Source organism: Nyctereutes procyonoides, unplaced genomic scaffold (assembly GCF_905146905.1).
Source record: "Nyctereutes procyonoides isolate TBG_1078 unplaced genomic scaffold, NYPRO_anot_genome, whole genome shotgun sequence".
NCBI lineage: Eukaryota > Metazoa > Chordata > Mammalia > Carnivora > Canidae > Nyctereutes > Nyctereutes procyonoides.
The window spans coordinates 11184128-11200952 of NW_026575117.1; the positions used below are offsets into that span (position 1 = coordinate 11184128).

The 16825-nt window shown below is 35.0% G+C and overlaps 1 protein-coding gene across 3 annotated transcripts in view; it reads right to left on the reverse strand.

The window, feature by feature from the left end:
* Positions 1-16825, reverse strand: part of SPATA17 (spermatogenesis associated 17) — a 186767-nt gene that overhangs the window by 82365 nt on the left and 87577 nt on the right. For all 3 annotated transcript variants that reach the window (XM_055334109.1, XM_055334107.1, XM_055334108.1), the window contains 2 exons: positions 6975-7178; positions 244-392 (listed from right to left, as the gene is read on the reverse strand). In XM_055334109.1, coding sequence (XP_055190084.1) covers positions 244-392; positions 6975-7178 — 353 coding nt within the window. The remainder of the gene's footprint in view (positions 1-243; positions 393-6974; positions 7179-16825) is intronic.

A 16825-nucleotide genomic window follows, 5' to 3' on the forward strand; every position in this document is an offset into this window, starting at 1 on the left:
TATACATATAAATGTGCATATACATGTATATATTTATATATATGTGCATAATATATATAAAAATATATACATAAGTAAATGGCATATTTGCATATTGAAAAATGGTTGCTTTTGAATAGGGCAAGGGTGGCACTACCTTTTCTCACAAATAGAAGATTCTCTACAATATCAGGAAATACAAAATGTTAAGTCACTTATGGCACCAAACAGGCTACTGCTAATTTTTTTATGCTAAGAACTCACATATTGTCATTTACATTGCGCATCCATTCCTGTCTTTGGAGCTCTTCTCTGGCCACCTTTAACTCATGGATTGGTTCTGCCACTCGCAACGTTGGCTCCAAAGGCTTGTAGCGCTGTTCCAATACTTCAGTGATATCACGGAATGGTCCCTGACAAGAAAGAATGGGGAAATCTTTAAATGTGGAAATTTTTTTTGTCATATTATTGAAGACTAAGAGTGCTAAATATCTACAAAGTATACCACGTTTACCAAATTGCTTTTAAAGAACAAGCTGTTCTCTGAATTAGAAATTACATCAAATATCGAGTCTTCAAGAAATGTTGCCACAGTGATTATTTTAAAATATTTTAAATTAGCCAGAATTTTGCCTACTTACATCAAAAGACTTTTCATGCTAAAACTGTTAAATTTATAGTTGCGTTGCTTTGTTTTCTAATTTAAAAAAACATGTTTCTTCTGATAACTGAAAAAAAATTCTCTCCCTTTTTTAGTAAATAAAAATATTAGAGGGCAGCCCCATTGGCGCAGGGGTTTAGCGCCGCCTGCAGCCCAGGGCGTGATCCTGGAGATCCTGGATCGAGTCCCATGTCAGGCTCTCTGCATGGAGCCTGCTTCTCCCTCTGCCTGTGTCTCTGCCTCTCTCTCTCTCTCTCTCTCTCTCTGTCTCTATGAATAAATAAATAAAATCTTTAAAAAAATAAAAATAAAAATATTAGAAAAGATTCTGAGCCTTGCTTTCAAAAAGACTTCCTATCAATTGAAATAGGATAGCAAGTGTTTTTTTCATTAAAATAAAGCTTTTAAGTGAATGCCGCACCTCATATATAACTGGTGACCTTCCAAAACAGAGGACCATAATTTTAATTAATTTAAGTGTTCCTTACTTAAAATTCTAAGTTCTATTACATAATAACTCTGATACAATAGCAACCATCTAATGACACAAATACAAAGTCCATAAACTGCAACAGTGAAAAGTGCTTTATAACATACCATACCTTTAAATTAGTAGTTACTTATACTAATTACTGGAATCCACTGGTTGTATAATTAGTATCATATTAAACACAATACAAATCAAAGGTGGCTCCAGATTTTGCTATGTCATTAATTACATACTGCTTTCTTTTTTCACCACTACTGTTGTACAGGACAGAAGTGATATAAGATGGACAAAGATTCCTAATCATATTCCTTATCCTTTCAGATCTCTTCTTTAAATAGGTTATCACTAACAAGACACAGCTGGAGTTACTGCAAGCACTGAGTGAAGACTGTAGGGCTAATAAAAAGAAATGATTCACGCCTCATTTATGTTCACTTATGTTTTACATTAATAGAAACCAATAATAGGAACCAGTTACCATAAAAGTCATGGACCGTAAATAACACAAATGGCAAATAAGTATCATCTAGTACTTTTCACAGCTGGACAGGAGGATTGCTATATTTGAAAGTAGTTAATGGATTTTTATTGGAACTTTACTTTTTAAAGATACAGTAACATGATTCCAAGTTCACTATTAAGAAATCGAATGGGGATTTTTTTTTTTTTTTACAGATTTTTAATGTTTTACTTTGAGAAATTCTATGGTTTAAAATTAATGCATAGTTGTGTTATCAGGGGGAAATTACTTCTTTAGACCTTTTTTCCTTATACATAAGATAGAATAATAACTGTCTCACAAAAGTGCTCTTAAGATACATAAGACAATGTAATAACACTTTTAGCATTGTACTGAGAACATACTAAACATTCACAAATGATACCCCTGGCTTTATTTTCATTATTAGTTTCGAGAGAAGTTTGGAAAAGGTTTGAACAATAGCAGCATCAAATACATGAGAAAATCCACAAGGCTAGGACTCTGAAGGGACCAGCATTCAAAAGACCATTCACTTGGTCTTCTAAGTGCCCAAGCCCTACCTTCTTTGTTGGTGTATCAAAATAACACATATCCATTTGTAGACTTACCCCATTACTTGTTCTGGAACTTACTATTTCTGAAGAGACCAGGAAATGAAAAGGTGAAGCCCTATTCAAGCAGAAAAATTTAGAATAAAAATAGACCCAGTCTTCTTGGTGGATTCAGTATAATCTTTGTGACCCTAATTCTCTTATAATCACATCCATCTCTCTATATCTCTCAGTGCCCAGTCCATACATTTATATCTTAGGCACTTAGACAAGTGTCTTGCCTCTGAGCTCAACAGAACTTCTCCCTAATTAGCAAATGACATTTCCTGTCAAGCTTCATCTATGCCAAAGTTTCTGTAAATTTGCATTTCTGTTGATAGGACTGCCTTTTAGATCTCAAGTGATCACTAATACTGATCATACCTGGAGTGACATGGGGCTTTTGTGATTTTGGACACAGTTTCAAACTTCATTATCTGCTCAGTGTACTCATTTCCAGATACTAATCCCTATAGTGCCCAGACTCAACTTGAATCTATAAGTCTTCTTTGACACTTATTGTTTTCCAAAGTTTGACTTTGTGTCCAACCAAATCCCGATTACGAGAGTCAAATATATTTATGTTCTTTTATATTTTTTCAAAGATTTTATTCATTTATTCATGAGAGACACGGAGAGAGAGGGAGAGACATAGGCAGGGGGAGAAGCAGGCTGCCTGAGGGGAGCCCAATGAGAGACTCGATCCCAGGACCCCACAATCACAACCTGAGCCAAAGGCAGATGCTCAACTGCTGAGACACCCAGGTACCTCATATGTTATTCTATATTTTTAATAACCATGTTACTTTATAGTCATCTTGCATTTTAAAATTTTTCTCAAAGCTTAAATAATAATGAAATTATGTTTTAAATTCCCAGGATTTTCTCATACATTTAAGAAATATACCTCCCAAGTACAGACAGACCTTCAGAGTATAAATATTATCATCTGGAGTATAGCATATATAAACTTAAATCTCCCTAATGATGTATGTACCTTTAATATTATCAAGTAACATAGAGGAACTATGGTTCAGTTCAATAAAACCACAACATTAAAACTCCCATTCTGTGAAAACAAGAATGGAAAGAAGAAAAGAAAGACGGAAATGAAGTGAGGCAAGAAACCAAAGGAAGCTGAGAGACAAGGTGGGATGAAATGATGGGCTGAGGAAGAATGGGAAGGAAGGGAAGAAAAAGAAGGAAAGAAAGAAAGAGAAGAGAAAATGGTGTGGAGTGGAGAGAGGAAGACCAGGGATAGGAATGAAGGAGACAGGGAAATCAGGAAAGAGAAAATGAATAAAGGGAAGAGAGAAAAAGGAAGAAAGAAGGGAGTAGAAAAGGAAAAGAAAATTAGCAAGGATCATTACTTTGTGGTAGGCTAGACAAAGGCCATTTATGAGTGTGTATGTGTATGTATACACACATGTATGTATATATATGCAAATATGTGTGTATGTATACACATATACATATATAAATACTTCCATATACATGTATATTCTCTATATGTTAACATATATACCATTATATAAATATATATATATATATATATATGTTTTCTTTGTGTATTCATATATATACTATTGTGGTATAATAAGAAATACATATCTTATGGCTTTTGTCACTGATTTCTGGCATAAAGAGTTCCTAAAATGCTTGGAATTTCCTGAGTGATGGGATGCCTTTGTTATTGATAACAAGGTTACACTTTAAATTATGCTAATGAGGTGATTTAGGTTGGGCCCCTAGTAACCTCTTCATGAAACTGGTCACCAGAAAGACCAAAGGATTAGAGGGATGACATTTCCAGTCCCACTTCTGATCTCCAGGGAAAGGTAATGGAGTTCAAGACTGAGCTTTATAAAACTCTTACACAAGGAGATTTGATGAGCTTCTCAACTAGTACACACATCTATATACTGGGAGAGTGGCGCAACCTAACTCCACAGGAAGAGAAGCCTGTGCACCTTGGACCCTTTCAGACTGCACTCTGTGTTCTTCTTCATCTTTATTTGCATCCCTTGTAATGAAGCAGTAAATGTAAATAAAATGTCTTCCCTACTTCTGTGAACCGTTCTAGCAAATTATCAAACTTTAGGATGGGGTCACGGGACTCCTCAATTTATAGCCAGTTTGGTAAGAAGTACAGGAGACCCAGAAATTGCTGCTGATGTGTGAAGTGAAAAGCAGTTTTGTGGGGTTAAGCCCTTAAGCTACAGAGTCTGCATAAACTCCTTAGTAGTTGGTGTTAGAACTGGCTTGAATTGTCGGACACCAAATGGTATTCAGAGAATCAGAGAATTAGTTGTTGGTGTTGGAAAACACCTCACATACATCTTTTTTCCCCACATATATTTATACATTTATTATATTTAATTACTATATTTATTATATAAATATTTATGCATACATCTTCCATGTAAATATATAACCATTTTTACATATATATTATATACATATAAAATTTCCACGTATATTATTCACATATATCTTATATATAGTCATATGAGTATATTATTATCTTGCATGTGCATTCTGTAAATACTGAATACAGACATGTATAAATAGAATGCCATGGGAGGGAAGACAGGTAAAGTACTAAAAGAGTTGTATTGAGAAAAGTACATTAATAGAGATGAAGAGTGAATATGAACTAGTATAAAATAAGCCATATTATAAAAGTATAAAAAAGCAAAGCAGTAAAGTTAATATGAGATATCAGTGTTATAAAACACATAAAATCATATTAAATGTATACAGTTAACACTGAGATTATACAGTGTAGCAGTTTGGTTCGGATGACTTCTAGAGTGTTTCCAACTCAGAAATATTTATATGCCTGTATCTTATCAATACCATATCATTTTTCCCATTTCCTAAAAAGTTGCATTCAGAAGTACTCTATGAATTCTATGTATTACAAAGAGCCATCTCATTGACCCTAGCATAAAATATGGACTATTAAATATTCAAATATACAATGATTAGCAATCATTGGACACTTAATACACAAGCAATGGAGATACTAGAATTATCTTCTTTATAGAATAGTAAATTGAATTGCTTATTCTGATAGTATCATGTAAAATCATTTCTTGCATCAACTGAAATAGTAATATGCATAATTCAAATGGTAAAAATTTAGTTACTATTTTAAGTACCTTTATTAGAATATTGGCATAACCTACATTTTGAAAAGAATAGTGAAAACACTCTGTAGATATGTCCCAAAATAAACTGAAATTTTTCCAATTATCTCTTTTTTGTCCCCTTGCTCAACTCTCCCCTCCCTGACACTTTATTTCAGAAAGAGGGAGCACTTTCAGCTTCTATGTATTTTTGGATAGATTTTTTTTTTTTTTTACAGATCTATCTATAATAAGAGTATAAGCCATCAGTTAATATTATTTAAAAAATAGTATCAGTTATAAAGTTAGTAGCTTTAAGAGAGCAAAAAAATGCACAAATAAAGGGAATAAAAGACCCACTTAGAGAAAGTGAATATATAACATTACAAATAATTACAGCAAGGTGGGAAATTACTTTATGGCATAGAGAGGTTGTCTTCTTGCAAGTTGATGAAATAGCTGAGGGTGTGAGAAACCATCTCTAGGATGGCCTCCAATGATTCCACTTTCTGGGATTCAAGTCCTTGTGTGGACTGGACTTATTCACTTCTAAAAAATAAAATATGGTAGAAGTAATGGGAGGTCACTTGTGACATAAGGTCATAAAAAGGTTATGGCTTCTGTTTTGAGAACTCTCTCTCTGGTAGATCTCTCCCCTGAGGGAAGCCAGCAGCCAGTGGGGCAGCTCTATAGAGAGGCCAATGAGAGGAGGGGCTGAGGTATGAAAATAAGCAACCATATGAATGACCTCAGGAGAGAATCTTCTCTTCCTCTTGCTCTTCGCTACAGCTCAATTTTAACATGAAATCACAGCCTTGCCTGGCATCTTGACTGCAACTTCATGCCAGATCTTGAGTTAGAGGCACTTACCTAAGCTGTAACTACAGCACTGACCCACAGAAACTGTGAGATAAGAAACATGTGTTGGTTTAAGCCATCAAGTTTTGAAGTCATTTATTACATAACAAAGGATATACAGAGGAAAGCCTGGGGAACTACTAGGTGGGAGTTCCGAGAATCTGGCCATGTGAACCAAAATCAACCCAAATGTAGGTTCATGAGCCCTGGTGGCAGTTGTCTATTCCAGATTAAATATGGATGGGGCTGATAGGACTGTTTCTCTCTGGGGCTTTTAGGACAGTGACCATCATCACCCAACAAACATATCCCACTCCACCTTAGGAAGCCATTTGTCAATCTAGCTCTATAGCAATCTACAGGGAAGAGGGTTTTTGGTTTTGTTTTGTCTCTCCCTGAGTTTTGTATTGTTTTAGATCCTCTATAATTCTCTCAACTTACACTTTTAAATTACACTTACAATTGTATATAAAGATATGAATCATCAGATGAGAAGTTAAAGTTGATAATACGTCATATTTTTCTAGCAACACGTTTTAACAAGTACAATTATAACAATGTTTTTAAAGAAAAAGGCTAGATCCTAGCCAAAAATCTTATGTTATTTGAAATAAAATTCAGTACCATAAAATTATTTGATTACTTCCCCCATATATATTTTAAAACACTTTGTATTTATTATTTACAATTCAATTCCATAAAAAAATATTCTCTTTTCTTGTCACAAAGACGAAACAACAATAACCTTTTCTTTAAAAACAGCAAGAATATAATCAATGAGTACCTGACATCGTTTCCTATCAATGGGTGGGAGAATTTCCGAACGAGGAAAGGAACGGGCACTCGTACAAGCCAGCCAACTGCTAAGGCTGATGTAGCGCTTCTGCTTAACTTTGGGCCTGTGGCATGTTAAAGGCTTTGCTTTTTGTAACCTCAGCTCCCATGGATCAGGATCTTTTCTGAATGGCGAATTGTATATACCTGGAATCTAAAGAAAAAGAACATAATTTTTATCCTTAGCTTTTACATGAAATAAAAGGAAGATGAAGTTGTATCATAAAAATTTTCATATGTTTAAGGAGTATTTTTAAGGAGAACTCTAGTTCTTACCTGGAGGCTGGCTAGATTCATCTAAGATTATAAAATACTCACTTTGTCTATACTCCAGACCAACAATTTCAGAATCATTCATAGTTAAAGACTAAAGATGTTAAAAACCCACTGAGCTATAGCTTCTACCTGGCATATATGGCATATTGTATATATCTGTATTTAAGAAAAAATAACAGAAGGGCCTTAAGTCATTCTTTCTGTCTTCTACCCATTAACTATGTATATGTATATTTAATCACACCCATAACTCATACATTCACTCACACAAACTCAAATATGTGATGCTTGAACCAGTTTCAGGCACAAAATATGCATTCAATAAATACTTGATTGTTTTAATGATTATGCATTTAATAGCAGCTATTTTAAGTTCTTTACTTTAAAATAATAATCAAACTGGTATTTTATATTAGGTGCTGTATTTCTGTAGCGTCATATTACCCTTAGTGTTCTGTCATTGATCTTGTCACACACTGTATCAAAGGTCAACTCTGTTAGCACAGCACCTGTTACGCAACAGAGGTTCAAGAGATGTATGTATAACAAATGTTATTTTCAAGTTTAGCAGATACTCATTTTCTGAAAATTCAATGGTATTTGAGTACACAAATGGCATAGAACCATATTTTGAGACTCTTTTGATATTTACAAATCCATTAGTCATAAGGAAAAAAAATTATTTTTTGCTTTTTAAAAAGATTTTAAAATGTATTTATTTGTGAGGGGGAGAAGGAGAAGGAGTAGCAGACTTCCCACTGAGCAGGGAGCCTAAGTGGGGCTCCATCCCAGGACCGTAGGATCATGACCTGAGTTAATAGCTGACCATTCACTGACTGAATACCCAGAGCCCCAGAGAAGTTATATTTTAAAGGATAGTAAGACTTATTTGGTTTCTGTTTAGAAACTCTGTACTAATGTAAAGAATGTATCCATTAAACTCACATATTTTTTCTAAAATGTGACTTTCTCTTATTATATGCATAAATTTTTCTGGTCACTATATTTATTGATATAATCAGTAGTTCCAAAGTATTATGATTACTTAAGATTGTTGTCTTTGAAAAACTACCTGAGAATATTTTATATTTCCAGCCTAATTTTTCAATTAAGTATTAACCTTTATCTAATACCAATGGAGGCTAGATTCAGTGTCCTATCCCTAATGCTACAGTAATAGCCTGGGAACAACTCTGTCACAAGCAGCTGAAGTACAGGGCCTCTGTTTTAGGTATTTTTGTATCTGCTTGGCCTTGTGAGAACTCAGCACAAAATAGACACTAAAAAACAATGTACTCAGCAGAAGGGCCTGTGAAGCCTCTATTTTATTCTTGTTTTCCAAAGCCACATCAAGATCTCAGTAAAATTTTGGAGGTTTATTTCAAAATCTTACCAACTTCTTTCAAAGAATTATAGATTATACCCTTCTTATCTTTCTTCTTATCTTTCTTAATGTATCAGTTTTGCTGTGCTTTCAAACACACTGTGATCTAGAACTAAATTATCAAAGACCCACTTGACTCACCTCCAACTCAACTGTTCCTGTGTTAAAGCTGAATTTTACTAGATTAAACAAAGCCAATGTAAATATACTTATATATCTTAAAAAAAATTTGTGAACTAGGTTTTCTTTGGGTTATTTTTCCCTATATAATTTATACCAAAAAAAGGTGCTGAGACATTACAGGCAATTGTATAAGCCATGTTTAATGTCATGCTAACACTCTTTTACTATTATACTAAATATCAAACAAGGTAGATTCATAAACAGTTTAAATGATGTTAATAAAAGACAGTATGGACGCATATATTTAAAATAGTTTTTAGTATAATTTTTAAGTGGGTGATAATTTTTAAGACAATTTTTAGGGCAAATTTCTCTGATGAAAATCTATCAACTGTAATGAGAAGAAAACCAATAAGTATTACATCAAAAGACTATTCTGACATAAATAAAACAAAATCTCCATAGTCTATGAAAAAGATAAGAGAATGCCATTCTATTTAGTGATGATCTAGCTGACTTAAGTCTGTTAATCATTTCCACAATCTTGCAGATTAAAATAGTAAAATACATATAATTTAACTAGATTATAATTTATCAGTTAAAAATATCTATCTACTTGAATAAGTGCTACCAGCCATTAACTTTACCCCATTAGAAATCTTCTTTGGTCTCCTTCCACATTTGCATGCACATGTATACATAGGCTAGATGGGAAATGCAAATAGATCAGTAGACATGATAGCTTTCTTAAATTATATTTTGCAACCTATATGGAGACCTCCTCATGTGTATTCTCTTTGCAATTTAAATCAAATATAGGTAGAAAATATATTTTAATTGAATTTAAAATGTATCATTTAAAATCTTCAAGGTGTCGGTTATTTTAGAAATTAATTTAATACATTTGCTAACTTAGCGTCAATGAAAACAGTCCAGCCCTCCCTCCATCCCTACCGCAAGCAAATACCCTACTTATTTTTATTGATATAGAATGCATTTACTATTGCTTCTTTAAGTAAATAAAACCACCTTAACTTACTATTGTCTCAACTGCTACATTTCATAATTTGTAAGCCACTTGTGAATAATGGTTTGTTGTCGATTTTTAAAAATATTACTATGAGTCACAAAAGACAAAGTTAATCCTAAGGGACCATGACATATTTTTCAGTTTTCACATTTTTCACAACTTAGAAGGGCTACTGCAAAGCTAGCTTTTGGGACTTCATTTTCTGCAATAATTTTCTAGAGTGACCAACACTATGGGGAAATCTGTGCTAACTGTTTAAAAAAAAAAAAAGCCTACAACTGAGTTATTTGCAGTACTGTCATGCTAACATTCAACTCAATAAGACCCAAGAAATCTCGGGAGAGGACTCTGCTAATAGCTTCTTACTGACCTCCTTGCATCAGGCTGGGCTGCTGACTGGTGGCCCAGTGGTGAATACGGCAAATGAGGTGTGAAAGCACTGATTTTTTTTAAAGGCTATGATTCTGACTCGTCAAAAGGAGAAAAAAAAAAAAAGGCAATGAGTTATATAATAGATATATATTTTTCTTGAATTCCCCCCTTCAGACCTTCCATCATGGGAACTTAAGCATGACCTGGAATATTAATTATGTCAGGTTGAGCAACGAGCAAATGTACCATTTGTTACCCAGTCACCCTTAGCATTACATTAATATTTTGAACCATTCCATATTTCTAACAATCTATCAGTTGCTCTTTTCTTCTCAGGTTTTATTCTTTAGACTTATAAGTATTGTACGGGAAAGTATTTTACAAACGCAATTGGTTTCAAAACAAATGGATGGTGGATCTGGAGCATCTACTGTTTTATTTCAGGGAGAATGTTTTTATGATTGTTTTTCAGGGCGAATTTTCCACTCAGACACAGACCTTCATTTTGTAACTGCCTGGAGGAAGCTATATTCTAATTCTTCCCTCTTCTCTTTGTTATTGAGGCTTACTTTTAAAACAAGTTGCCATAAAATAGAAAGAATTTAAAACATGATTTTGTACACCTGTAATTCCCAAAGGACAATGATTAGTCTTTCAATTTCATATTTTACCATATGAGAAATAATAATCTCTCATAATTTGAAAGTAATGGCTCACTCAGGAATGAAGAACTAGAAAGTACATGGGATAGGTGGGAGAGTTCAAGTTTTACCTTTGCAAATGACAATAACACAGCAAACAGGAGTTGCTGATTGCCACACAAAGGAACAAAATCGGAAAGTATTTTCTTGCACCAGGATTCAGAATTTGTGAATACTGGGAGAGATACACAGTTTTAAGGAATGGGGAGTGCTGATTAAAGTATGTTCAGGATCTAAGCTCTAATCAAAATTATTTTTAAAATTAGACACTAAGCCAGCACAGAAGAGCAGTAAAGAACTCTACTAACGAGGAAAGTCAAAAGTGGGCCAGAGAACTGTGAATGAAGTATTTGTGAGGGTAGGTTCTGCTGAATCAACACTGACCAACACACTTCATCATAATTATCAGGACATACTAGTGCCAGGGGATTTATAAAAATCCCACTCAGCAAATAATTGCCCTGCTGTTAGGAGATAGTCAGAGTGTTAACACACTGTCACAGTCCAGTGTTTAGTAAGATATTCTACATTCAATTACTCTTGCTGAGAACTAAAAGGAAACATGGTCATTTCTCACTACAGCAGTTATATGCTTCCACATGCATTTCAGACAACAGTCATGTTAACCCTCAGATATAGTACCCCAGAAGGAATAAGGATTTCATGCAAACATTTGGGATTCACAAGGAAACTATTTGGTATAAAACTTATCTATATAAAGCAAGATTTAAAAAGGAAAAAAAAACTATTACCAACTACACATGCTTTTCTGTTACCTCAGTTAAGAAGTTGAATTTTTTAAATGTTTTGAGTCAAAGCATAGAGTGGGGTCATGTTAAATGGAGATCTCAGAGGCAGCTGGCTTCTTTAGTTTAACAAATGATTTTTACAAATCATTTTGATATTCCAGTCATTATTATCATATCTTAAAATATTTTCATTAAATATGGTTTACAACATTTGATTAAATGTGATTTAAAACAATGAAATTTAAATAAAATACTATCATCTATATAGTAATTCAATTAATCATAGTAATTCAATTCAAGCATCTACTAACTTAGAAACACTTTACTGGATCTAAGGTGGGTACAGACGAATAAAAAGTGATCACTTCTACCAAGCCATTCTCAGTGGTTGGGGAGGGGAGGTTAAGAGAGTGTTTTTGTGACTGACAATAACATAATAAGCCTGCAGGAAATAACCACTAATTATTATTATAAAGGAGGTTTACACCAGAGGCTGCAGTAAAGGTATATACATCTTTTAAAAACTCTGTGGAAAAAGTATCTGACTTTCTTCTGAAGGTACCTATAGAATTTTGGCAATAAAAAGAGAAGAAAGGCATTCCAGGTTAGGGGAAGGGTAAAGATAAAGACAAATATATTTGTAGGAAAACACAGGGCAGTTGTTCAGTGAATATCACATTGGTCAGTTTAAACATGAGGCTATTGTCAGAGATGAGCTTATAAAGATAAATTGGGGCCAAACTCTAGAAGGCTGCAAATTATACTTTAATCTGCATAAAATAGGAATCTATTGATTTTCATATTCTGCTTTAGAAGGTAAACTCAGGAAGAAGTCTGAAGCAGGCCCTACTCGGGCACAAAGCCTACAGAAACAACTCCATGAAAACACAGGTGAAAACCACAATTCAAAGAGACAGAACAAACGTCAGAACCAGACTCAGATATGGCAGGCACATTGCAATTATCAGAACAGAAATTTAAAACAACTATGACTAATATGTTAAGGGATCTAGTGGATAAAGTAGACAGCAGGCAAGAATAGGTAGGCAATGAAAACAGAGACATGGAATTTCTTTTTTTTTTTTTTGAGACACGGAATTTCTAGGAAATAAAAAGAAATGTGAGGGAATCAAAAACATGACAATAGAAATAAAGATTGCTTTTGATGGATTTATTTGTAGACAGGACATGGCTGATTAAAGAACCTCTGAATGTTCTTTAGAGAACAGAAACTTCCAAAATGGAAAGGCAAAGAAAAAAACATCTGATAAAAATAGAATAGGGGTGCCTGTGTGGTACAGTCGGTTAAACACCCAAATCTAGGTTTTTGGCTCCGGTCTTGATTTCACAGTGTGGGATCGAGCCCCAAGTTAGGCTCTGCACTCAGCATGTAGTCTGCTTGAAATTCTGTCTTCCTCTCCCTTTGCCCCTTCCATTCTAGTTCTCTCTCTTTTTTTTTTCTAAGATTTCATTTCTTTATTCATGAGAGGCAGAGAGAGAGAGAGAGAGAGAGAGAGAGAGAGGTAGAAACACAGGCAGAGGAAGAAGCAGGCTCCATGCAGGGAGCCTGACGTGCGACTTGATCCCAAGACCCCGGGATCAAGCCCTGGGCTGAAGGCAGGCTCTAAACTGCTGAGCCACCCGGGCTGCGCTCTATCTCTCTTTCTCAAATAAAAATACATAAATGTTAAAAATATATAACAGAATACCCAAGAAAGGCAGGACAACCACAAAAGGTATATAAACTCATAATGGGAACACCCAGAAGAAGGAAGAGAGAAAGGAACAGAAGACATTTTTGAAGTAATAATGACTGAAGATTTCTCCCAAATTAATATCGGACACCAAACCATATATTCAGGAAGCCCAGAGAACACCAGGTAAAATAAATAACAAAAAACACACAAGCATATACAGAGGCATATCATATTCAAACGTCAAAGAATCAAAGATAAGAAAATACTGTGAGAGGCTGAGGTGACAAACACCTTACCTTTAGAGGAGTGAAGATAAGAATTTCGTCTAACTCTTCCTCAGAAACCATGCAAGCAAGACAAGACGCTCAGAGTGAACCCTAATGTAAACTACAAACTTTGCGTAATAATGATATATGGGTGTAAAAAATATATGGCAACACCCTTACCAAATTTGTTATGAACCCAAAATTGCTCAAATTTTTAAAAGCCTATAAAAATAGTTAAGCACTTGCTTAGTATATAACACAACAATTCCATTTCTGGGAATCTATACCAGAGGGGTGAAAAAACATGGAACAGTGCATATCTCAATACCTGGCTCAGACTAGACAATCAATCTTTGCTTATGTGAATAAGTGATATAGACCCAAAGTCTGTAAAGGAGGTGAAGACTGCTTACTGAAAGGTAAGAAGAAAGAACAGTGGAAAAAGAAGAATGACATGGACAGGGAGCATTCTATAGAAACAGAATCTGAAGAACATAGAGAATGTGGACTTACAGAAAAACTTGGGCTTAAAAAAAAACCAAAAAAACAAAACAAACAAACAAAAAAAAACCTTGGGCTTAGAACCCCAGCAGAGAAGGTAGAAAGAGGAGCAGTTATGCAGGAATATTACTACCTGTTTTGGAGTTAGAATTGAGCTTCCCCAAATTCCAGGTTGAAAGGTCCAGTGTATAGTTGTAATATAGTAGGTCTGGAACTTGGGAAAGCGGTCACAGTTAACGACTGGAGTGTTTTCTGAATAAAAATAGCAGAAGGTCTGAAAATGGATGGGGTCACGGAAGGATAGCATGTAGGGAATTCAGGGGAACAGTCTTAGGAGTGTGTACATATAAAAAAAAATAAGTGGGAGAAGAGAAGCCCATGAAGGACACTCAAAAGAGCAAACAGTGAGGGAGGAGAGGCAGCACACAAGGGAGAAGATGGTTTCATGAAAGAGGTCAGCAGTGTCAGAAGCTCAGGAAAGGTGGAACAGCATGAGGACAAAGAATGCACAACTGGCATGGTAATTAGAAGGTGACAGGTGACCTCCACAGAAGCAAATTGTGTTCTTGTGGCACAAATCACATCATAATTCACTGAATGTGAGGAAAGAAAAAGAAGTGGAGACTGATTCGAGTCTTCTAAAATATAGCAATATTATGATGAGTCAGAGAATCTTGGGACCCAAAGAACATTTCTCCCCCTCAGTCAAGGTTTCCCTTTAACTATATTGTATTTTGAAAGAGTATCTGAGAGTAGATTCCACGTAAAAGACTTTTTGGGAAATCTTCCCCACTAAACCTTTCCTATATTTTTTTCTCTGTAAATGTCAAGTCACTATTCTTCTGATCCCTACAAGGACTGGATGAAAGTTGCTTATGTTCTTAGGAAATCCTTCTAGGCCTGTTCCTTTCCTTAACACTTAGCAACCCCCCTACTACTCCTCCCAATACAGCTTGATTTACCTACCCCCCCCTCCTCTATCTGCTACCTTGGCACTCTCTCCAGATTTGGCCTGGATTCCCGATTTTCCATTTGAGTTATATTGTTGACAGCTTATAAATAATTATTACTTGATACATGAGCATTGATATGTATATATACCCATACTGAGAACAGACCATTCTGTGGGGTTAGGATGGCTGGTATTTGGACAATATGAAAGAAGAGAAGGGATGTTATCTGGTGTGTATGGTGAGTGAAGGTGTTCCCAGAAAACAGGAAGATGTTTAAAGGAACAGAAAACTTAAAGAACTTTGATATTAAAGAACTATAAATAGTCCTATATAATATCACAGTAAAGACACACACTGAACACTACTGAATAAATATTGAAGAAGATTGAGAAGAAATGACCAAATATTAGAAGAAAAGGCTGACCATTGTGTCACCAAGGCCAAAGGAAGTTCCAGCACCACAGGTGTGATGAGCAATGTGCAAATCTCCCAGAGTCCTGTGGATTTATAGTTAGGAGATTCCTGGGTGACCTTAGCAAGAGTTATTCTGAATAGAGCAGTGAGAGTGGACACCCAGTTAGTTTCACAGTGATTTGAAAACTCCCTATTGCAATGCCTCTAACACACAATTTCTACACATTCTGTGCTGGCTTATTATACATACTAATGAAGTCTGAATGATCTAAGAAAATAGTAAGGCATGTTTATGACCATCACCCACCCCAAATCTTCCATTATATACCACCCCTCTCCCCCCACTGGAAACCTACTATTTTCTCTTGCTTAGTTCTTCCACAGATGATTTAATTTGAAAATGATATCATGGTTTGGGGTTCAAAGATGACTCTCAAGACAATTAATTGTTCAAAGAAAAACACTTAGCATCTCAGAAACAGGCGACAGAATTGAAAATTTTCTTTTGTTAAAGAAAATGTACCAACAGAATGGAGCACTTGTCAAACTTTATTCCCAATGTTATCCGGGGCCCTGCAAGAAACTGATTTCCCAAGAGTCTTTGAAGAAAGATTTCTTAAGCAAACAGGAGGAAGCCATTTTAGGTTTTATCAAAGTATAGGATTGACTGCCTCATGGGGAAATGCTCTGCTGCTTTAATCTGGTTGGCTGCAATCTTGTGACCAGATCTCAAAGACCACCTCGTTTTTAGACTACTGTGCTCTCACACAGTCTTGTTCTGTAGACCTGTGGCTTCCTGTATGAAAATTATTAATTAGTACCTATTAGGTACAGATTATACCTGCCACTTGGTGATAATTGAGCAGAGTCTTTAGTATTTTTGTACTTTTTGGTGTTATCCTTCAATAAAAATTTTATTTTATCTTATTTAGGTTATCTTTTGCTTTCTTAATTTTGTTTTTACATCCTTGGTGGTAGGGAGCCCAGAAAATTCCACTATGTTTCACAACCCTATTATCTTTTATCTCAACTCAAATGTAAGCCACTCTGGCGGTAACACAATTTGGCCACAAACATAATTAGAAGGAATGTAATTTAATTGAAGAAAGTTGATCAACATAATATTTTGATAAAAAAACTGATCTGATCTAAAATGAGTAATAGTCTTGTCTCTGGCTTTTTCAGTATACTACTGGGTTATTTAACAAGTTTTAGAGTTTTTTTTTTTTTAAGACTTTATTTATTTACTCATGAGAGACAGAGAGAGAGAGAGAGAGAGAGAGAGACAGGCTGAGGGAGAAGCAGGCTCCATGCAGGGAGCCTGATGTGGGACTC